We start from the raw sequence: 24,657 nt of genomic DNA on the forward strand, positions 1-24,657 counted from the left end.
TGACTATTAACATAATCTGAATTCCATGCGCGCATATCCATGACAACCACGAATTATCACATATCCATACGCATTTATTTTCACTACGCACAAATTAATTCTAGCAAAACATATATTTTTTCTTAATTTTGTTTAACTAAGGTGGGAGAAAAAGCATCTACCATAGCCGCACGTGTAAGAAAGGTTCACCCCAACCCTCGCGCAGGGTGTTTAGCGGAAACTCGATATACCTCGTTTCCGCAAAGTACCCTACGCTCGGGTCGGGATGAACTTATCTTACACTCTCGGCCATGGAAGATACTTATAGTCTTATTTTGTCTTCTGTCGTATTAGTTAGATGACCTGAAGTAAGAACATAGTGACCGTATTTTATTTCAGATAATCTAACTGACTAAGAATACAACCTCATTGACTGAGACATTGTCCATGCATCATCTGACTCAAGGAGTGTGTATTGGATGAGAGGCAGAAGACGGATCCGCGAAAGTTGAAAATCTTAACGATTAAGCTTAGTACCATCTGCAATTTTATTGGCTGAAAATCTAGGTTATATTCTAAACCGTATCAGCCTTGAGTTCACACCAAAGAAACGCTAAGCATAACTTAAAAAAATCTGAATATAAGTATAAACATTGGTTCACTAAGAATACAACCTCATTGACTGACACATTGTCTATGCATCATCTGACTCAAGGAGTGTGTATTGGATGAGAGGCAGAAGACGGATCCGCGAAAGTTGAAAATCTTAACGATTAAGCCTAGTACCATCTGCAATTTTATTGGCTGAAAATGTAGGTTATATTCTAAACCGTATCAGCCTTGAGTTCACACCAAAGAAACGCTAAGCATAACTTAAAAAAATCTGAATATAAGTATAAACATTGGTTCACTAATTATGTCGTGTCCTTCTTGTCCTGCTCAACATTGCTCTATTACCTCTACGCGTTAATTCAGAGTCGGTGCAGTGCAGTGCTAAGGCGGCAATCCAGATGTGGTCGTACGACTGGCCGACAACACCTTTGTACATATCAAGGTCTGTATTATAGCCTGTGTCGTTGTAGTAGCGATCCAAGAATTCTGAAACTGTAAATATTTGTTTTTTGAAGGTGAATGACACAATTTTTCCTTAATAATCCTGTTTTACATCATGTGACAACAAAGTCATATTGTTTACATGCTCATGTGGTTTAAAGATTGTTTTAACATGATGGAAATTGTAGATTGTCCATAAAATATCAAGAACCAAAAACTAATTTAGCCACACCTAGTTTAAAAAAATTGACACATAGTTATTATTTACAATATACCCAATACTATATAAGTACATTCACCAAATTATGCTTATCATTTATATTTTATTTCTTTCATAAATAAATTACTCAAGTTTTTTATTAATATCTATTCAACCATGTGACATAAATAAACAAAACAGGATAGTGTCTACACATAAAGGAACGTTATCACGCGATGTGCGTATATACATACTGGCGTACTCATTTCTTGAAGGTACATGGATAATGTGTGACCTAAAATTGAAGTAGAGAGAGGGAAAGAGTTTTAACAGTTTTGCTTCATTATAATAGTTTATGACGTTCTTTTTTAATATGTAAGAGCTTGGGTGATTTACAAAGAAATGCGATAATATCTCATGAAAAAGAGGCTTCCAAGCATTTAGTGAAATTCATCACCAATTGAATAAGTATTACGAACATTATAAAAGCGACGTCTTTCAATATCTTTGGAGACAATTGCGTTTTAAGCTCTATGTATATTTTTGACGCAATTACTAGTTGTTTGTTACTACCGTCGTGCATCGCTTCCCTTGTTTTGGCAACAATATAAAGAATTTTAAAATGACGTATGGATAATCAGCAGTATTCTAGCACACCGGATAGGCATTTCCGGTGACGTCAGCCGTGCTGGAAAATCCCATCTGGCATCCCCCCATGCCAGATGAGTCACGCGCTGTGACGTAATACTTTTCATTTCTTTTATTTTACATTTAATGTAACCATAATTATGAGATATCAATAGTTGAGTTCCATAACTATTAACTTTACAAAAACACACCTTCAAAACAAAACAAAATAACCCTTAAAAGACGTGATACTAAAGGAACTTCTTGACGTATGCAGTGAATAAATATTAATGCGCGTCATGACGTCAGCTAACATCATCGCACGTGCTTTTTGGTGAAATTTACAAAACTGCGCTTTTCTATGCATTTTTCACAAAAAAGTGTATTTTAAGGTATGCTAGAAAAAATATCTATCATGTGTGTCCATTCCGGATCGAAAAATCCGACCCTCGGGCACGCTGCGTAGCCGGTAACTCGGCAAGCCTCGTTACCTGGCAACGCAGGTGCCCTCGGGTCGGATTTTTCGATCCGGAACGAAAACACATGACAGATATTATAAATACGGTATTTCAATTATTGCGCTCAGGAAAAACAAAGACAAATGTAAAATATAAATTTAATTTGGCCGAAATAATGGGCTGCTAGATTTGAAATGAAATTAACATAGATATAAAGTTTTGTCAAAAGCAGCCAAAAATCCTCCATGAAAGAATACACTACATCAGAAAGCATAATAAAGTGAAAAACATCATATAATATTCAATATCCTTAAATAAAAGAGGGAAGAAAAGGGGTAACTATGTAAACAAAGATAAAATTGAGAACTTGTCCGACAAAAAGAAATAAAAGAATCGGGCGGGAGGGAGGGAGAAAACACACGTCAGAACCGGATTAAAACTAGAGAACAAGTGAGAAAGGCGCCAAAATAAAGAAGGGCGGACAATTAAACATGCGGCGCTGAGAAAGAGTCCCCTCCCTTGATAATTATTAAATTTTCTCAAAATTAGTTAAATGATATTATTATTTCTATTATTAAAAGTCAAACCTTCTGGAAAAGTCATTTTGTGTATTATATGAAATGCAATTTGGTAACATGTTTTTTTATGTGAATATGTCCAGGGTCTGTATTACATAGGTATCTTAAGAAAATAAAAACAAAAGTAAAGTGTAATTTTTTTTTTTAAATGGTGTATTCATTTCTAAAAATTCAGTTTACATATTTTAAAAGCAGAATACACGCTAAACATAACATGTGCATAAGTAAAATAAAAAGGAATTTATAGTATGGAAGCTACAAATTCACCACATTCAAGTTGCTAGTTTGATAATTTGACTGTGTTCAACTCTTTAAATTTTATAAAGGCAACTTGGAAATCATCATCATCATCATCATCATCATCATCATCATCATCATCATCATCATCATCATCATCATCATCATCATCATCATCATCATTATCATCATCATCATCATTAAACAATCAAATGTAGCTAACGGAACGGAATTGCATATATTGAGATGGATCGTTTGAAAACATAGAAAACAAACTAGGCGACAATGTTCAATAACCGTCATATATTATTTTGTACATTTTCCATCGTTATGGTGTTGTAACAACGAATATCATAGCGATATTAACAGTAAAACATATACAGTTGTAATTAAAGAAAAAACTGCATATGTTTAAATAGTGATAATTGTTTTAGAAATAAGCATAAATTTAGAATCATTAAGGAAATTGTGATCCTATTTTTGAAGTGTTTCTTGGAAACTCAATGCTCAAATATTGGTGTAAGAACAAAATATTTTTTATATATATATTATATGCCTTCAGATGGTCTTTGAGACATAATTGATTATCATTACTTTAAAACTTTAGCCTTTTTGACTAAATCAAACGTATGCGCGCACAAAGCTTGGCCAAACTCTCATAACATTATTTCTGAAATGGCTTGACATCATCGAAAATTAAGCATGCGTTTCCAATTTAATACAAACTGTTTTACGTTCGAAGCAAAATCTAAAAAAAGAAATTTTCTTGTGAATGCCGAAAGTAAACATTTGCACCACTGTTGATATTTCATTTTCAGTGCTCACTTGATGAATGACAACTGATTTCTCTATGAGACAGCCATTTTCTATATTGTTAAATGATCTTGGCAAGCAGAAAGCCTGGTGTGTCATTATTACTGATCTCATTAATTGCACCTCACAATTTCACGATTTAACGATTTAGTGTTAAGACATTATTTCGTACAATGAATGAGTAACGCTAGATTTTTAAAATGTTCAGTTTCTTATTTGTGAAGAATCGTTACTTAAGGTGGAACTCGACTATGAATTTTTTTTCGAGTTACTGTCTGAAAATTGGCATACGAATAGAAGAGCATATGCCAAATTAGGGACTGTTTTTACATTTTCAATATTCGGAACAGTTTTGAAACTATGACTCCTCAAAATATACCACTGACGTCAATTTCGAGACGTCTCTCATATTTTTGCGTTCCAGCTACAATAACCGATAGTTTCACCAATTCTTCGTTTACCGCTAAGAAATTTAAACCTCAAGTGCGTCTTGTGAAAACGTTCACGCACATATATTTTTCGTTATCATGTTTTACGTTATTTATTTAAAATTCGTCTTTAACGTCATTTTTCGCGGGAAAAACGGCGTCGTGTTTCGCTGAAAAAAGTGCGCTTTTCTTTAATTCTTGAAAAAACTGCTCGTTTAATTTTTGATTTTTTTAACACTAAGTCGGTTAGAGTTTATTAGGTAATTTCTTCGTGGATCGGAAACCACGGTCGCCTCGCTGCGTCCGCTACCTTAGGTTTCTTATTCACGAAGAAATTACTTAATAAACTCTTAACTATACTAAGAGCTCCCAACGTTGTATTTTTCGAATCATTGCACAATATTAAAATATTAAAAATATAAGCCTGATTTGAGCCAGACTAGTTGGTTATAATTTACGGCTGAATTTAAGAAGGCGCCGTTTCCTGCCAAGGCCACCTTGCACTTTTCCAAACCAGTACACATAATTGTAAAATAAGTGGTATACCTCTTATAGAATATCAAAAGCCGGAGCAAGCGGACATTTATTGCTTAACAACACGGTGTCATGCAAAGTTACTGAACTACAAAAAAATCAAGTGCCATAAGAAATAACTGAACTAATTAGAAATCATGTTTTATCAGAAATGACTGAACCAATAAGAAAACAAGTGTCATAAGAAATTTAATGAATCAATCAGAATTAGAATTAGTTTTGAATCTCATATGGTTGAACATGTATGAGTTTATCCTCTTTTTCAGTGTGTGTATACCACGTGATAAATACGTCATAAATGCTACATCGGAAGGCAATATGTGCTTCGCATGAAGACTTAAACAATGATAACATTTTCTTCACCATTTTAAATGAAACAAGAGCAGTCTATGCCGCTTAAAGAGCCCCACGTTTTATTACCAATGCTTCATTAGGTGATAAGTTTCCTCAAATACTTCGACAAACCAGTTTTCAAAATAATGTTTTGACAGTGCTCAATCAGGCGGCGTTTGTTTGAAAAGGTTTGTCGAAGTGTTTTATGAAACTAAATCAAAATTTGGTAAAATACCGAAGGCAGGGCTCTGTAAGTGGCGTAGAATGCGCTAGGTTTGATTTAAAATGGTGAACAAATAGTAAAGTTATCTTGTTTAAAGTCTTCATTTGAAGCAAAATATTGCCTTTAGACGAAGCATTTATGACGTTATTTATCACGTGGTATACACACACTATATTTTATTAGTATTGAGGTTGTCGAAAACGACAATGTGGTAAAATACACATTGTTGACTTATTACATACTGACATCAGTCTTATTTACAAACACAAACATGAACGCATAATTTACATATAGTATGCATAAAGAAACAACATAAATTTACCGGTCATTTCGTGAATACCCCTCTCTTCTCTGGGGTTATAATTAACGGCTGAAGTTAAGAAGGCACCGTCGGCAACTAAGGCCATTTGCTCCGGAGTACAGTCAATGTCATTCTGTTTCATCAGCCAGAAACTACTGGAGAACCAGCCCGCAAACACCCACACGATCTTGGCGCCGTACAAACCTACCTTGTATGCCTTTAATGGGCAAATAATTAAATTAGTTTAATCGAAGGTTAACAATTTCGGTGAATGAGCTAGTCAAAAACAAGATGAAATTTTAATGCGGAATGAAATATTAAGATATTGGAGGAATTATAGCAGTTAAGTAACTTAATTACTTTTTCCGACTGCGTATTACTCTCAGAATTATAAACTAAATATAGAACGGATTATTTACTGTAAAAACTGATAATTTTACATACATTCATTGAACTAGTAAAATCATGCATGGAAGAAAATATTTAATAATACAATATTTTAGTTATATTTTGCTGTGAAAAAGAAATGGCCAGAACGGACAATTTTTACAAATGGTTTTATGGTAACAATTGTTTCGAAGTTCTAAACGGTTTTTCATATGTCGGTGTATATTTTACGAATAGACTGTCTTTGTATAAGATGGCAGAGTCTGTTTTTCAAGGCGAAACGTGTTTTGAATCAAGTTGCTATTTCTTTTCAACACTAGTGCTATGTACCTTATTCAATGTATTATAAAGTATTTGATGCAAGAATAAGTCCTATTCTTTTATATGGGTCTGAGTTATGGGGACTCAAGAATATACAATGTATTGGAACTGTTCATGTTAATGCGTGTAAGAGATTTCTAAATGTGTCACCGAATGCTTGTAACGATGCAGTATTAGCTGATCTAGGAAGATTTCCTATGTATATAATGTATGCAAGGCGCTGTATGAAATATTGGATAAGAATTTTGAGTTTGAAGAATGATAGGTATGTTAAGAAATGTTATGATATGCTTTAAGGCTTTGACTCTTGGGTGTCGAATGTAAAGAATAAGTTGTATGTAAATGGTTTTGGATATGTGTGGGAGCGACAGAGTGTGGGTAATAAAAAACTTTTTTGTATAAATATGTTCAAAGGCTTAAGGATCAGTATGTACAAAATTGGAGGGAAAAAGTTTTCTCAAATAGAAAATTGTTTCATTATGCTAACTTTAAAAATAACTATCAAGTAGAAAAATATGTCTATGTTATAGATATTAAAAAAAATAGAAGCTGTTTTGCAAGATTTAGGAGTTCATGTCATAATCTCATGATAGAAAAAGGAAGGCATTATGGAATCGATAAGGAATATCGCTATTTTCTATATTATGAATGTATTGTAGAAGACTAATTTCATTTCCTACTTGTTTGTCCATTGTATTCACGTATACCCGTATAGTACATACCAAGTTTGTATTACGACTATCCAACCTTACAAACATTCTACAATCTGTTGTCATGTGAGAATGAATTGATTATAAACAATACAGCTTAATTGTACACCATGCTTTTAATTTTCGAAATGAATATTTTACATATAATGGTATACGCACCTGATAATACTCGTACACTATCTATACAATTATTAAGTTAACTATAGCTAACACCTAAATTTATTACAACATTGTTCTGCTAGATATGTGTATGTTTGTCTAATATTGTCATGCTTAAATTTGAATTTGAATGACCAGTTATACCTGTTGGAATGATATATGTATTTCTTGTAGAAATGATTGGGCCGGAGACCATATATCATAATAAATATATATCTATCTATCTACAACAAAAATCCTTTTCACGGTAATTGGCTGTACTTCACCTCGATTTAATAAATACATACAGTGTGATTCATCGATTGTTATGCGAAATATTGTACGTATTACTGAGATGTTGAGATATTGATGGTGTTTTTTTTTTCATATTGGAAGAAAGTGTTGAATTTGACAGACTTGCGTCCCGTAACTGCGGGCAATTCACATACTGAAGTATACAAACATAAGTATTTTTCTAAACATTTTAAATGCATTGTACTTAAAATCACATCCTCTTTGGTAAAGTTACGAAAAATTAATAAATCAACGCATAGTTCTAGAAAGAAATCTTGTAAAACGGTGCAAATACACAATTATGAAAAACAGTTCATGTTATTCTAGATAAACCATCACGAAACGAAATACATAACCTGTAAGAAGGAAATGCAGCCAGTGTGGGTGTCGGTTTATGAGAGCAAAATGCAATTACTTTTATTTTCTCAGAATTTTTTTTTTTACGAATATCAATTTTACAACTTGATTTCAGACACGCCAATCACCCTTGAAGGTATTTACACCGTTTATTTCAAAAGCCTCCAACTTTTTATTAGACAGTATGGTAATTGCCCAATGATGCAACCTTAATGATGCAGTGGTGCAAACTTGGTGATGCAATGATGCCATCTTGATGATGCAGTGATGCCACTTTGGTGATGCAATGGTGCCACCTTGATGATGCAGTGATGCCACCTTGGTAATGCAATGATGCCATCTTGACGATGCAATGATGCCACCATTGTGATGCAATGATGCCACCTTGATGATGCAGTGATGCCACCTTGGTGATGCAGTGGTGCAAACTTGGTGATGCAATGATGCCATCTTGATGATGCAGTGATGCCACCTTGATTATGCAGTGATGCCACCTTGGTGATGCAATGATGCCACCTTGGTGATGCAGTGATGCCACCTTGGTGATGCAATGATGCCATCGTGATGATGTAGTGATGCCACCTTGATGATGCAGTGATGCCACCTTTATGATGCAGTGGTGCAAACTTGCTGATGCAATGATGAAATCTTGATGATGCAGTGATGCCACCTTGATGATGCAGTGGTGCAAACTTGGTGATGCAATGATGAAATCTTGGTGATGCAATGATGAAATCTTGGTGATGCAATGATGCCATATTGATGATGCAGTGGTGCCACCTTGATGATGCAATGATGAAATCTTGATGATGCAATGATGAATCCTTAATGATACAATGATGCAACCTTGATAACGCAGTGATGCAACCTTGAAAATGTAATATTTTTAAATCTGTATTCTGTAGTTCGACTGTTGTAACTAAACATTTTTTTATGCAGAAATGGTAAGACCTTTTTCAGGAACTGCTATTTACGACATAATTGTATAATATTCTTACGGCACACAGCACTGCTCTCGCTCTGTCCTCATACATCGCTGTCATGATAATCCTGGCATCACGTTTCTGTCAATATAAAGAGGATATCTATATAATGTAGAATGCTACAATATATGTTTGTATTCCAAACAGCAGTACATAATAGAAAGCGTACAGTTTCATATTCGTTTGTTAAAAATGATAGGTTTTGATTAGCTATTGTTCGGCAATCGTCCTTACTTTCTAGCGATTTTTATCATGCAATGTTCGTACATTTACTTTCATGTCGGTGTTATCCATATAATTGATTTACCTGACCTATTTTCGTTACACTGTATTTGCTTTTTAAACCAGGATAAGAGTACTTCTGCTAAAAATCTATATCCATGTGTAATAGTGTTTATTGTTTCTTTGACACGATTACCTGCCAAACCAAACCTGCTTCAAAATTTGTGAAAAGCGTCATTAAAGAAGTTTTTGTATTGATACCTATTTGTTCCATCCGGTGTCCACTTGATTTTCGACTGCGTTTCTTGACTTAATTAAAGTTATTGAACAATGATTAATTTGTGAAAGATATAAGAAACTTAAACACTATAATCAGTAATATCTAGTTTTTACTAGAAAATACAATTATAACTGACCTAAGGTTATCTTCCCTAGAATTGTTTAACGTTGCCAAAAATGTACAATGGTAACTATTTGTTACTGATCTTCTTTACTCCAGACCTGTTAAATGCAATCGAGAAAGACGAATGACTACTCATTATTACTGACCTTCAGGTTCTCGACCCTAGACTTGGGATCGTGCACAAAAATCTCCTGGCTAATTATGGTGGCATTCAGATCCGAAGCTCTATGAAAGAAGTCGTCCGTGACCTAGGTCAAAGGAAAAAAAGACCGTTAAAGTTGGTAGACGAGATCCTTTTAAGGAGTATGCAGTAAATGCATCCTTTTTCCACCATGCAATATTAACGCACAGTTGTTCCTAGTTTTTTTTTGGTTGTGAAGCATTTTCGCGCAGCATTTTCAAAACACAGGGGCACTCATCCAAACCCATTCCGTCATTGAAGTACAGATTAGTACCGTCTAGTGCGGACGATTAACTCTTTCGTGTTCTCATCATGAGAAAATATTACTTTTTATTAAAGTATCTACCAGGTGTTATTTCTTTTCATAACACTATGTCTACTATTGAACTTCTTATTTTGAACTTAAGCCTAAAATATATAATCATAATCATAATTTTCAACAAGGCAGTCCAAAGGACGGCTATTTCCCCAGCCGTTGTTTTTTAGTATATGTTGTTTTTCTCACAACCTGACTGGTACGTTGAATCTGATCAAAATCATACACAACCACTGGTCAAGAGTGGGAATATACGAAATACAAGTTGTTTGATCGGTAACCTAAATATTCTTGGATATACGAATGAACATATTATAAAAGGATATTTGTTAGTTATTCATATTGTGTGTAGTGTAGGTACGATCAATGTCAAGGTTATTTTGGCTAATGAAAGAAGGAAAATGAGTCCTTGATTTATAACATCGATGAAATATCAATCTGTGCAACTTGTTTAACAATTTCAATTAACATGTATATCTTATCCTCTATTTAGCATTGTCATAATATGGACCCGAAACTTCATGATGGATTACTGGCACAAATTACAATTGGTTCGAGTTCTTGGATCAAATTCAGTGATTGTTGCTAAAAGTACATAAATGTATAAAGTCAATAAATCCAGTAAGAATTGATATGTCTACACTGCTAAATTATGTTGTGATATTGCAAATATTGGAACTATTATTGACCAATTACAATAATTCACTGTGGTAGCACAATCCATGTCAAAAAGTGGTCTGTATAAGCCAAGGGAATCACTCCAGAGTTTGCCTTGAAGTTTGTATATACATGGTCGATCATTCCTGCCTGGACGTGAGTGGACTGATTATGTTGTCACAACAAAAGGTTCCAAATAGTGGGTCACTCAATGAAGACAACATTGGTACCAAGTTATATGGTTATCCATCAATGCATAAGTAAGTTATAGCGCGGACACGAGCATGTGTACTATGACCTATAAATGTCAGTTGTGACCTTGACCATCGAGGTATGGACCTGGGTCAAGGCCACTGCACTTCGTCTCAATGAGGACAACATTTGTACCAAGTTATAAGGTAATCAATCAATGCATAATAAGTTTTAGCGCGGACATGGGCATGTGTACTCTGACCTTAAAATGTCTCGTGTGACCTTGACCTTTGAGGTATGGACCCGGGTCAAGGTCACTGCAAATCGTCTCAATGGGAACAACATTTGAACCAAGTAATATGGTAATCCATCAATGCATAATTAACTTATAGCGCGGACACGAGCATGTGTACTCTGACCTTTAAATGTCTCGGGTGCCCTTGACTTTTGAGGTATGGACCCGGTCATGTCACTGCACGTTATCTCAATGAGGACGACATTTGTACCAAGTTATATGGTAATCCATCAATGCATAAGTAAGTTTTAGCGCGGACATGGGCATGGGTAATCTGACCTTTAAATGTCTCGTGTGACCTTGACCTTTGAGGCATGGACAAGGGTAAATGTCACTGCATATCGTCCCCATGGGGACAGCATTTGTACCAAGTAATATGATAATCCATCAATTCATAATTAAGTTATTGCGCGGACACGAGCATGTGTACTCTGACCTTTAAATTTATCGGGTGACCTTGACCTTTGAGGTACCCGGGTCAAGGTTACTGCACATCGTCTCAATAAGGACGACATTTGTACCAAGTCATATGGTAATCCATTAATGCATAAGTAAGTTATAGCGCGGACACGAGCTTGTGTACTATGACCTTTAAATGTCTCATGCGTCCTTGACCTTCTAGGATTGGACTCGCGTCTAGATCACTGCACATCGTCTCAATGGGGACAAAATTTGTACCAAGTATTATGGTAGACCATCAATGCATTAGTAAGTTAGGACAAAGTGCATTCATATAACCCCCTCCCCACTCCGTGGCGGGGGATTAACAAAAGGATAGTTTCATAAGTACATAGAAATAATTGTTGTTGTTTCTTGCTAAGCATACCTATTATTTCGAAATAAGACAGTGAATGGTTGGAGCAAAGGCCTCAATTCTAGCCAGAGTGAATGCTCTAACCGCTTCATCCTAAAACTATCAAAACACTTAATGCAATCTGGCAGTTGTTGTCTGAAATTTTCTAAATCAGACTCTAGCTGCGATTGCATGAGAGTAAGATGGTTTAATTGCATGATTATTACGGCCTTCGAAACATCGATGATACTCGTTATTGCCAAATCATTATGCTCTTTTTAGCGAATAAGTGGTATGTAACTCGGTTTATATCGGCTTTATGACAGTATAACCGGCCTTTTTGTATTTAAGTCTAGACGGAAGTTGAGCATTATTCCTAGAAAGTATACATTCAAAAAGACTTGTTCATAGTTTGTAAAATGTACTTTTTACGGTTAGTTTTATGATTACGAAATAAAGTGTTGGAACTCATTAGGCGTGTTAAAAGTAAGTAGGTGATGGGTGGTACTTTCAAAAATGTTGGTATATGCTCAAATATTGTCTTGTATTGTCTAAAGTCCCGATTTCGGAAAGCGTTAGTAACACGATTTATCAAAAAGGCTGTAACTTGATTGTTTGATTGGCATTATGTCACGCGAGACTACCAATACATTCAAATCAGGTTAAAATATCCGTTATCTTGTGTATGAGTTATTGTGGGCATGTGGATATGTTGTCAGTTTTCCAAAACAGATCTTGACTATCGTTCCCACTACAACCAGGATTCTTTTATATTTTTATTTTTATTTTTTTTGACATCCAATGTCTTCATTTCCAAGATGTCTGGAAAGTGCTCAAACGAATGATGCTATAACTTGTTGTCCATCCCATTTGTTCTTTTGTGTGATTGCTTATTTGTATGTTTAATTTGATGTTTACACAAGAGATCAATCAAATAATAAAACTTGAATTAGCACAATGTCCGCATTACCACAGCGAGCCTTTCCATTGACTGATAGGAAGTGACAATACAAATTGGAGTCAGTTTAAATGATAAGCCATCAGCACGATGTATGCCATATATTATAGACACGGTACATACCACGGAGAAGAACTCAAGCGCTTGATGGATTGTGGCGACCTTCTTCCAATTAAATTCCCGCATCAGTTGGATCCTCGCCTCGTTCACCATCTGATCCGGGGTCGCTATCCGAAAGAACTTGGGGAACCGTTTCCGGTCCGATAGGATGGGCGAGGAGGAGCCGTATGATAACTAAAATGGAAAGGTTTGAAGGGTGGATGTTCATTAAGTTTTGTAACCCCCTAGTTAACTGTTTTACTGACCGTTTCAAGGCGGTAACCCCTACATTTGGTTATATGTTTACGATCTGATTTGATGTTTGTATTTGGCATATATTGTATGTTTGTGTTTCTCGTTTAGTGGTGGTAAGGTTATGGCTCTGTGCCTTAATCACAATGTTTGGCTACTGAGCTTTCTTCATTTGTTTGCACTGTATTATTGATGAAAAATCTTCGCATCTGTCTTAAATGCGCTCACAAAGTCATAAAAGCTATTTGAAATATGTCCATACTTGCAAAATGGAAGTTACAGATTTACAACACATTTTTACAAGCTCTTTCCACCTCAGACTTTGGAAACTAAAAAGGTATACTTTTAGACGCGAGTGCTAATGCACCAGTCAATTGTAACCACGGCCCCTCCAGGTCCGGAGAATAGCGGGGACTTTGATTTTCGGTCCAGCCAAGCCCGGGGACGAATTGATAGTAAAATCCCCGCCAAATGCCCCCACACCCCAGGGACCCTAAGTAAGGCACATTCCCCGCTATATTTGGCGCGAATACGAAACCACCGCATTCACCCGGCACTGCGGGGCTACCAGGAAGGTAAAAACTCGGCCCATTTTCCCGGCTATCCCCGGTATACCCCCGGACCTTGGGGGCCGTGGTAACAATTGACTGATGCATAGGTGACACTATAATGTCAACTAATCAAAATCGTTCTGTCAGTGTGTGGAAGTATGAAATTACCAATGATGAGTATGTGAGAATTTAACAGGGTCACCTCACGTGAAGTATAATAATTTCAAATGATGAATACTATGCACTCAGGTCAGCTTCAAAACATAACATAGTTTGAAATAAATACCTGGTAAATTATAAGTTGGAAAAGCTATGTTCATATTACAATTGTGAAGGTTTTATATTGTAATATTTATAGGGATAATAACAGACCATGCGTTAATATCCTTCAAAATGAAGTCTTCCTGGTGAATTAAACTAAGCACTGTAATTTGCAAAACCTAATAAACATTTTTTTTATTTATTTGAAACAGTACCTGTGATTTTTGTATAAACATGGTATCGGTGAGCGCATTGAAATGATTATTAATGTCTGTTTTAAATAGGTTATACTTTTTAATATATAGAGAAATGAAAAAGTTCATGTTTGGTTTATAGCATGTGTATAGTATTGTGAAGACCTATTTGTTCTTATGATTCCTTGAATACATGCTTGGAGTATTCATTATTTATTGCAAAAACTGAATATTTTTCTTTTCAGAAGCCAACATTGAAAATATGAATTTGTATAGTCAACACTCCAATATTTTTGTATCAATATGTTGAATTATTATTATTATTATTATTATTATTATTATTATTATTATTATTATTATTATTATTATTATTATTTATTGATTTATTTTTATTTATTTTTATTAAGTAGTGTTATTATTAATATAAGGCGTTAGCAGTGGCTTTAATTTCTCCTTCACCAGTCTCATTCATCAGAGGATTGAAAAAGATTAATTCAATCTGTTATATGTATAGCACCATCGCTCTGATGTACGAGTAGCAGAATTTGTACATTGACCTGACGAAAGTTAATAAATGTGAATGAACTGATTCAGATAGAGTAAGTTATATAAGGCCTTCACTGAGTATAGTTCCAGATGGAGTAAGTTATATAAGGCTTTCACTGAGTAAAGTTCCAGATGGAGTAAGTTATATAAGGCCTTAACTGAGTAAAGTTCCAGATGGAGTAAGTTATATAAGGCCTTCACTGAGTAAAGTTCCAGATGGAGTAAGTTATATAAGGCTTTCACTGAGTAAAGTTCCAGATGGAGTAAGTTATATAAGGCTTTCACTGAGTAAAGTTCCAGATGGAGTAAGTTATATAAGGCCTTAACTGAGTAAAGTTCCAGATGGAGTAAGTTATATAAGGCCTTAACTGAGTAAAGTTCCAGATGGAGTAAGTTATATAAGGCTTTCACTGAGTAAAGTTCCAGATGGAGTAAGTTATATAAGGCCTTCACTGAGTAAAGTTCCAGATGGAGTAAGTTATATAAGGCTTTCACTGAGTAAAGTTCCAGATGGAGTAAGTTATATAAGGCTTTCACTGAGTAAAGTTCCAGATGGAGTAAGTTATATAAGGCTTTCACTGAGTAAAGTTCCAGATGGAGTAAGTTATATAAGGCTTTCACTGAGTAAAGTTCCAGATGGAGTAAGTTATATAAGGCCTTAAATGAGTAAAGTTCCAGATGGAGTAAGTTATATAAGGCCTTCACTGAGTAAAATTCCAAATGGAGTAAGTTATATAATGCTTTCACTGAGTAAAGTTCCAGTTGGAGTAAGTTAAATAAAGCCTAAACTGAGTAAAGTTCCAGATGGAGTAAGTTATATAAGGCTTTCACTGAGTATAGTTCCAGATGGAGTAAGTTATATAAGGCTTTCACTGAGTAAAGTTCCAGATGGAGTAAGTTATATAAGGCTTTCACTGAGTAAAGTTCCAGATGGAGTAAGTTATATAAGGCGTTCACTGAGTATAGTTTCAGATGGAGTAAGTTATATAAGGCCTTCACTGAGTATAGTTCCGGATGGAGTAAGTTATATAAGGCTTTCACTGAGTAAAGTTCCAGATGGAGTAAGTTATATAAGGCTTTCACTGGGTAAAGTTCCAGATGGAGTAAGTTATATAAGGCTTGCACTGAGTAAAGTTCCAGATTGAGTAAGTTATATAAGGCTTTCCGTGAGTAAAGTTGCAGATGGAGTAAGTTATATTAGGCCTTCACTGAGTATAGTTCCAGATGGAGTAAGTTATATAAGGCTTTCACTGAGTAAAGTTCCAGATGGAGTAAGTTATATAAGGCCTTAACTGAGTAAAGTTCCAGATTGAGTAAGTTATATAAGGCCTTCACTGAGTAAAGTTCCAGATGGAGTAAGTTATATAAGGCATTCAATGAGTAAAATTCCAGATGGAGTAAGTTATATAAGGCTTTCACTGATGAAGGTTCCAGAAGAAATAGTAATACATGGCCGAACCTAGGAAAGGTTCCAGAAAGGTTTAATTTTATAAGCCTATATCTTAGTACCAGCTGGGATAAGTTATATATTGCCAAACCTGAGTAAGGTTTCAGAAGGAATTATTAATTTATGGCCTCATCTGAATAGGATTCCAGATGAAATTCGTCAAATATTATCTCGCTTGGGTAGGATTTAAGAATGGATAAGCTATATATGGCCTAAGCTGAGGGGATTATTAATATATGGTCTTAACTAATTGGGGTTTCAGAAGGAATTAGCAATATATGGTTCCATACATAAACTTTCTTGAGAAGGATGCTAGAACGATTTAGCAATATATGGCCTGAGTTGGATAAGCTTCAATAAATAATTAGTTATATATGACCTTACTTGAGTAAGGTTCCAGAGATATGAAACTTGTGCGGTGGCCGCGGAGCACGTTGAGCAGCCATCTCCGAGCACCATATGATATGGCAGACCCGCTTGAAGCTCCCGCAACATCCGATACACGGATACACCCTCGCTGCACTGAAATAATGAAATAATAGCTTATTACTTAAATATGCGAGGTTTGCTAAATATATATATAAATAGTTATATTATTATGGACAGGATACAGACCAATACATTCGTGTTCATCTAACATGAGTTAAAATGCTTTTAGTTCATTGCTCGTTTGTAGGGAAGACAACATTTTGATACATGTAATGCTCGGTCCGACCACAGGACTGAGTGCGTGATAATACCACACCCATAAGGTCAAGGTCATCTCTTTTAAGGCAAAAAACAATTAAGGCAAAAAAACACCTAGGTTTTTTCTATCATGGAGGGAACTGTTAGTAGTGCTAAATCAAAGTAATGGTAGTATCAATATGTATTACTTTACACTACAGATAAGGACATGTCTAGCTTATCTAGCTATTGTCAACTCCCTGTTTGAGAGGCGATAACTAGGCAAAATCACAACCAAACTTAATTACGTTTTGAACTCGTTTATAGCCGAACTAATATCTACGGCCCAGTAAACCCCCAAAAACCATCTTAAGTTATCAAGTTTAAAACAGCTTAAAAGATCAACGATTCAACTCGAGTGCCGTAACCGAACACCTTATATTGACCAAGATACCTATCCTACTGAAATATTTGTATTGGTAACCTTTCCAATTCAAATTCTATATTCAAAACATCACCCCACTCCTCCGATCCGCTCACCTATAACACTGAGGACCGATTGGATTTATTATTTCTATACATAGCTTAGTTGTCATAACGTTGTGTACAGTTATTTTATTGATGTCAATGTCATTGCATAAACTAAATATGCATGATTGAAAATAATAGCGAACTTCTCCTTGTATGTATATAATTCTTGCGAAGACAGGCAGGTAGTGTGTATGTGACATTAAGGAATATGTTATAAACAAAATCAATAAGCTTATTCCTTATGTAATTGTCATAATGGTTTCCTATTTGTAATACTTCAAGCACTACTAGTTTTTCACGATGCAACAAAGATAAAAAAAGTATGACAGCGCTATTTGTTTTGCCTGTTTATTTGAAATGGTAATGCAAAAAGAACAGCCCGATCTGTCCATGACTCAAGTAGGAGGACAACATAATAATTGTCAAAAACATTTTAAAATAAATAAATATGGAAAAACCCTCCTATTGATCCCCTATATAGTTGCTTAAAGACAATTACCAAAGCAAAATGTTTTCTACAAATGTTTTTTGTTTCTCTAAGTTGCGACAAAAAAAGAAATATCAAAATATTTCCTTACATAAATGTGCTTCCCGTGGTAGAGAACATTTTTTTATTTTTTTTATTTTATATTGATTATTTTGATATGGGAATGACACTCATTATTTAAGATTTATCATATTTTCGATTCAACTATTTCTGCTGCTCTGGATACATAATTTAAATGTTTTTGAGATATAGTTTTTTTTTGTAAATTCATTCATTAAATATGTTAAAATTTAAAGTAAAGTGATATTTATATGAAAAACTACAGAAACAAACACAGTTGCCAACAGTTAAATTCAGTAAAAGATGGTAAAATAATGATTATGGAAATACATATTTGATGGGACCACGTGCCTATTCATTTGAATGATTTGTCACTGCAGTTATGGTTTACATATTTATATATATATATATATATTATATATGTTATAATTCATGTACAAGTGCTTTTTAAGCATGATAGCTAAATCGAATCTCAGAATAGTTTATTAATGCAGGTCTGCGGTCATGTGTACTCGTCAGCATTCGAGAACCCCATAAAAATTGAATTTCGGATAACAGCTATTGACAACGATTATAAACGGATCGGTGTCACAGAGTTCTTAATTAGTATAAGAATGAAACAAAGAATACGAAGTTCTTATTTACTGAGATAGAATTAATGTCATGAAACTGACATTTAAATTAGCCCTTCGTTCAGTAATAAAGATTGCGTCAACCGTATGCGATTTGGTTCCAACTTGAAGATAATGAAACAGGGATTCAAAACAAAATAATTTACCAACGCTAGCCAACGTGAGCGACTGTAAGTCTTAATTGTATTCAGGGCAGGACTATGTTTGTATTGAGTAAATCATTTATGCGCTTAACTCGGCTTTTGTATATTTGTTTCCAAGAAGTATAAGACCAATATTATTTGAACTATTTTTCAAATACAATTACACAGCTTAGTACAAACGGTGTTTTTTTATTTTCTAATTTTAAGGATCGGGAAGGGACTCATTAGCCGAAACAGTAATCTCAACGCCTTATATATCATTTATTGCCTCAGCCCCTATTGATGAGGTGAAAAAAATCTCCTCCCTTCAAGTGTTTGTAACCAAACTATTTAATTAAAAAGTTAACTCGCTGTTTACAAAACGGAATTTCTTGAAACTTAAAATGACTTGTAACCTATCTTATTTCTAGAACAAGGGTATTTATGTTTTCGAAAACTGGTAGTGTGATATGAAAGTTCGGTTACTTTCAGCTTAAAACATTTATTTCAACTTGATTATTACGCAAGCTGACAGATTTTAGAATCACGATCGAGGCCGTTTCCTTGGAATAGACCAGAGCTGAATATCCATTTTGAGAGACCACGAGAACTTAGCCCTAATGGGGGTTGAACCCAGGACCTCTTGGAGAGGTAGACCCTTATACCATTAGACATATTTCGTGCACCCTTTTTATGAACTTTTCTTGTTCTTTAATACCTGCATATATATCACGAATTTCAGTCGATTTTGGGGTAATATAACGCCTACAACGACAATAATAAGTGGAACCGAAAGAGAACAACCGTGCCTAATCTGTAGATTTACAAGATCAAGAGATCATTTTTAGTGCAAAGATATTATCAACGGTTATCAATGAAGTTTTTTTAAGTGCACTTATTTTCCAAAAAATGTACGAGAACATTTTTATTTTAAGCTGAGCATGAATACATAACCAACTTACTCCGCCGCCATTTATTGAATGATAATTTTAAAGGTCGAATGTGTTAGCGAAACAACTGCGGATAATCATTGGATATTAAACAATTTTCTTAGTTTAAGAATGTGTTTCATGGTATATGGATATTCAGTCATATTACTGTCAAAGACCAGTCTGTTTCGTTTGAAGACAGGTCGTTTTCCACGTAATGATGAGGAAAACGCTAGGTTGTTGACAAATTTTGAGGCGTGGGTGGGGTAAAAAAATCAGTTAATCTGTAAATTGTGTGAATTACGTGTTACAACGCCAAACATTTCAAAATACATTTGAACGATGATATAACATTCTATTTATGTTCGAACAGTTGTGTTCGTCTGTAATTTGTTTGGTTTGAAAACAACAAGTGTTCGAACATTCAGCTTCAAGATCAAGGAAACGTTTGAAAAGCGTGATAACTATTTTTCTAATAAAGAATTGTTAATTTCCAAATATATCTTTATTTTTACTTATGGAACATTTCTTGAAATAGTTATGCATACATTTGCTGGTTCAAAGATAAGTGTTCTGTTTTGATAAAGGGGAAGAAATTACAATGGATTTTAAAGTAGTTCTGAAAGTGGATATTTTAACTCCTTGTTTTGCAGTGAAAATATCAAATTCACTGTTGTTATTTCACTGATAAAACTCCATAGTTCATCGAAAAGCATGAAAGAACGGGTCCTCACTCATTTCATTAAAGGAAACACTAAAACGAAATTTAGTCAAAATAATAAATATGGCATTCAACTTTATTAAATGCTTTTTAAAAGCTTGGAACTCCACATTCTTTGTTGAAAAGATCAGTATAATCGAGAACATTGCCAATTTACGTAAATCAGTAAATTAACCTTCTTGATTGCGAACTATTATTTCGGGTAAAATTTATTGCAGACTTATTGCTAAAAACTTGCTGCTTATATATTATGAATATCTAAAATGCCAATTTTCAAGGTCATCGTGCTCTCCGTTTTTGAACAGTAACGAAAAATATTGTACTTATTATAAGTGAAAAAAAAAACAATTAACGTGTTTGTAACTCTTATTTAAGGCAAAACAACAAGGGGGCGGATATGATCTAAAACGACTTTTTTTTGTAAAACTATTTTTAGTTTTGTATTGACTTTAATATTGGTATATTCATCCGACCTAGAAGTTTCTTTCCAGAAATAAGGTATTGCTTGTTTTAAAATAATTACTTCCGCTATCCAATTCGGTTTATTGTTGAGTGTGTTAAGAATACAGTACATGTTCACCGAATTCGACGAAATATCGTTTATGTAAGGTAGGATGGAATAAATTTAGTTCTTTAATAGTTCTTTATTAGAGTACCTTTATTTAACTATTCCTATTAATGTATTTTCCTATATGATTTATTTTCTTATCCTGTAGTAGCTTTGGGTGTTTTGTTTGATTAACTGGTGGTGTTTAAACTGAATCCATAAATAATAATAACAGAACATTTTTTGTTTTATACATTGAAATTAATATTGAATAGGATACAATTCTTCCCAACATAGTAAATTCATGTAGTTGCATTGTATATGTGTCGCGAATGAAAATGGTTCGTCTCTCAGGGCGACTGGAATTATCCAAATACACTTTCATGAAGAAATAAAACAATAAAGTTTCCAAATTTATCAAACGATGTTTACGTCTCCATCGAAAAATATGAGTGCAAATACATCAAATTACACACAAGACAAATTCACACAATGCCAACATATATATTATAGTAATAAAACATACCTGGACTTATCCAAATACATTTTTATGAAGAAATAAAACAATAAAGTTTCCAAATTTATCAAACGATGTTTACGTCTCCATCGACACAATATGAGTGCGCTGTGCACGAGGAAAATACCGCGACCAGCTGTGCACGAGGCTAACTAGTAAATATAGAAAGTGAAAGCGAAAATGAAAGTGAAATTAGTATATGAATTAGTGGATGATAGGAATGATTGAAATGCCTGAAAGGAATGAAAGAATAGGAAAATGGATTATCACAAGAAAGATGGACTTGGGAGGTATGTGTACTGGATAAACATACATGTAGACATATGACACTAACACAAACATATAGAGCAGGGCAAATTGACCCCGCGACATATGATTATATCCAAAAATTCAAAACCTTACAGTGTGTTCCCAATAACTGTTTTACGCTTAATTGTATTTCTATTTCAACTCCAAAGAAATTACAAAATCATAAAGTTTAAAGTCTTCATTATCAGGCGTTATGACATTGTCAGCAACTAGATTTACAACTTTTGGAGCAAGTTTATTCGTTATGTTAAAACATATATTCTATTTTCAATGCGGGTTGTTGATGTGCACTTATATTGCTTAATTTAAAGGTATGATAACCTTTTTCTTAAAATATTTGCTTATACTTTATACACATATTCCAATGGGGAAATAGGTCACAAGTTGTTAATATATTATCGTCACCTTTTCTATATGTATGCAAACATTTTAACTTTGATTTTGATTATTCATACTTTTTATCAAATGATAATCCAATTAAGTCTAAAATGTTATGTCAGAACGTTTGATAAAACTCTACCGTAATACCATCAAGTCCAGGACTTGTTCTTCTTAAATCATAAATACACTCTTGTAGTGTTTTTGTTTTCATAAAATGCCCCCAAATTGTTTTAGGCTTATTAGAATACACGTTATAGTCAAAGTCAATAGCATTTTATATTGGTTATTATGATCCTCGTCTTTAAAGTTTTATGTTTATTAATCTTTATAAAATTTCACCTCCTCATTAAAATTTTAGTATCTAAAGTTTAAAGTATTCAGGTTCCGTCCATCTTAACTGAATAAATGAAATCCTAACAACGTCTATATTTTCAGGATTTAATTTTTCAATATTTTTCCCTATTAAAAAAACTACCTTTTTTCTGAATCATAATTCAACTTGCCTTTAACTACGGTAATATTAACGAAATTATATCGTCCGGATTGTTGTATAACGATTCATATAAGAATAATTTATTGTATTTATTTTCGAATTCATTAAGACGGCTATGGCGAGTTTGTGGAGTGTATTTTGAAAGGTCAATCATTCTATTTCTAAATGTTATTAACTTTAAGTGTAATGATTTGTTGAATAATTGTGTCTAGAAGACTGATGAGTTTAGTTTTATACTTATTATCAAGAAGATAGTTCTTTAATAAAATCCTATACGCTGGCATACTTATCTTATGGTACATGAAATTGTTTGTCCGGAAAAATGAAAGCTGGCCGATTTTCATGTAACTTGGTACAATTACTTCTCAATCAACGTACCTCTACTTTATCAATGTATGTTTAGAATAAGGATATTTTAATTTATTGAGATACAGCCACCCCTAGAAGTGCACGTGCCTTTTTGGGCTAACGTTGATAAAACAATAAAGCATACTGACTTAACGGCCGGTTGTATTTCTTTCTTAGGATATTGCTTCTTGCATTTTGAATAAAAAATATAGTATTTCGAATTTTAAAGTAGACAAACATTTATTATTTTATAGGTCTTTTAACGAAAAGTTGTTAACTATGATGCAAAAAAAAACACTTCTTTCACCAGGTAAATATGACGTTTATTTTCAAAACTGAGTCCGTGAGGCCATAATTTGATTGCATGAATAGAAAAATAATAGAAAGCATAATGAAAAATATATATTAGTGCGAAAATAGCCAAACAGAAGTATTTATAAATGACAACAAGTTCGAATCCATGCGTTATTATGTAACGATTTGTATCCATTTCTTTGATTGATTTATTTTATTATATGTGCCAAATAATCTTGATTTTATCGATTTGAAACGCAATAGGGCATGCGAGCAATTGATCAAGAAGCGCTAGCACGCTTCATGGAATTTGCTCGCGTGTCCTACTGCGTAATACAGCATAAACGCACGAAAATGCGATCAATCCTTAAATGAAATTAATTGTCTTCCTTTCAGAGTTGAATCATTAAATGACACTCACCATCGAGTCTATGTAAGTGTACGTTAGATTGTATCCGGGTAAGATCCGAGGATCATTGTTGATGTCATGGAGCGCCATCTTGACCGGAAGAAGCACCGCCCCACCCCCGACCCATCCTTGACCGCTCATTGGCAGCAACCCGAGTAACCGCAATGTAGTGTTAGCCTCGTTCCCATAGCAACTGTTCATGCATAAAAGGAATATCGCAAAATACATAACTTTCATCATTTTTATTCAAATTTATGAACAAATGTTGTACTGTTTTTCTTATTTATGTTGCGATAATTACAAAATGTATTCACGAAGAGAATAACAATCCTTTTATACGGAACTCATGCTTAAGTCCTTGTGCTACACGCTTCTCTAAAAGCTTTCATATAATTGAAACACATTGCTTCTTATTTTAAATTTATCGGATATGTTATTGGTTTGCTTTGAAGTATTATTTCTCATCAGCTAACGACAATTTTGTTTCAAAGACCTGAATTGTGCATTAAACTAAATACGAAACATTGCCTGTAATCTGAAAGGAAACATTCCACAACAATCATGGACTTATTGAAGTCGATTACATATCTCATTACATATCTCATTTAGTACAATAAATTGGCAATTAAGAATCCATGACAGTATTCTCTTCCCAAATGAAAAATGGGCTTTAACCCACTTAAACGCGTTTGTGTTAGTGTTTTTTTTATTTCTATAAAATGTGTTTTACGCGGGTTTTTTTTTTTTTTTTTTTTGGTTTAAATATGTTAGTTTTTAGCGGAGGTTTTCGACAGCATATGTGAATTTTATGCACAAAACAAGTAGGCTTAAGTAGATATCTTTTCGACAAAAGTGAGCAAAAAAGCATGCCTTTTACAATTGAAGTGAGAC

General features: G+C 34.1%; 1 protein-coding gene across 1 annotated transcript; it reads right to left on the reverse strand.

Moving 5' to 3' along the window:
• Positions 1-889: 889 nt before the first annotated feature.
• Positions 890-23,856, reverse strand: LOC128227335 (gamma-aminobutyric acid type B receptor subunit 1-like). Its single transcript, XM_052937747.1, has 7 exons — positions 23,779-23,856; positions 16,705-16,842; positions 13,094-13,264; positions 9,725-9,826; positions 8,969-9,034; positions 5,785-5,980; positions 890-1,083 (listed from the first exon to the last, which is right to left on the reverse strand). Exons 1-7 carry the CDS (start codon positions 23,854-23,856, stop codon positions 890-892), a joined length of 945 nt encoding a protein of 314 aa, XP_052793707.1.
• Positions 23,857-24,657: the final 801 nt, after the last annotated feature.

This window comes from Mya arenaria, chromosome 1, assembly GCF_026914265.1.
Source record: "Mya arenaria isolate MELC-2E11 chromosome 1, ASM2691426v1".
Taxonomy (NCBI): Eukaryota; Metazoa; Mollusca; class Bivalvia; order Myida; family Myidae; genus Mya; species Mya arenaria.

Bases quoted from the DNA above. Each gene is read 5' to 3' on its own strand.
- LOC128227335 (XM_052937747.1), bottom strand. From the start codon at position 23,856: ATGGCGCTCCATGACATCAACAATGATCCTCGGATCTTACCCGGATAC. The intron at 9,035-9,724 runs GTCAGTAATAAT...TTATATTGACAG, and splicing joins CTAGGGTCGAGAACCTGAAG to AAACGTGATGCCAGGATTAT. The intron at 1,084-5,784 runs GTAAATTTATGT...AAATATTTACAG, and splicing joins GGGTATTCACGAAATGACCG to TTTCAGAATTCTTGGATCGC.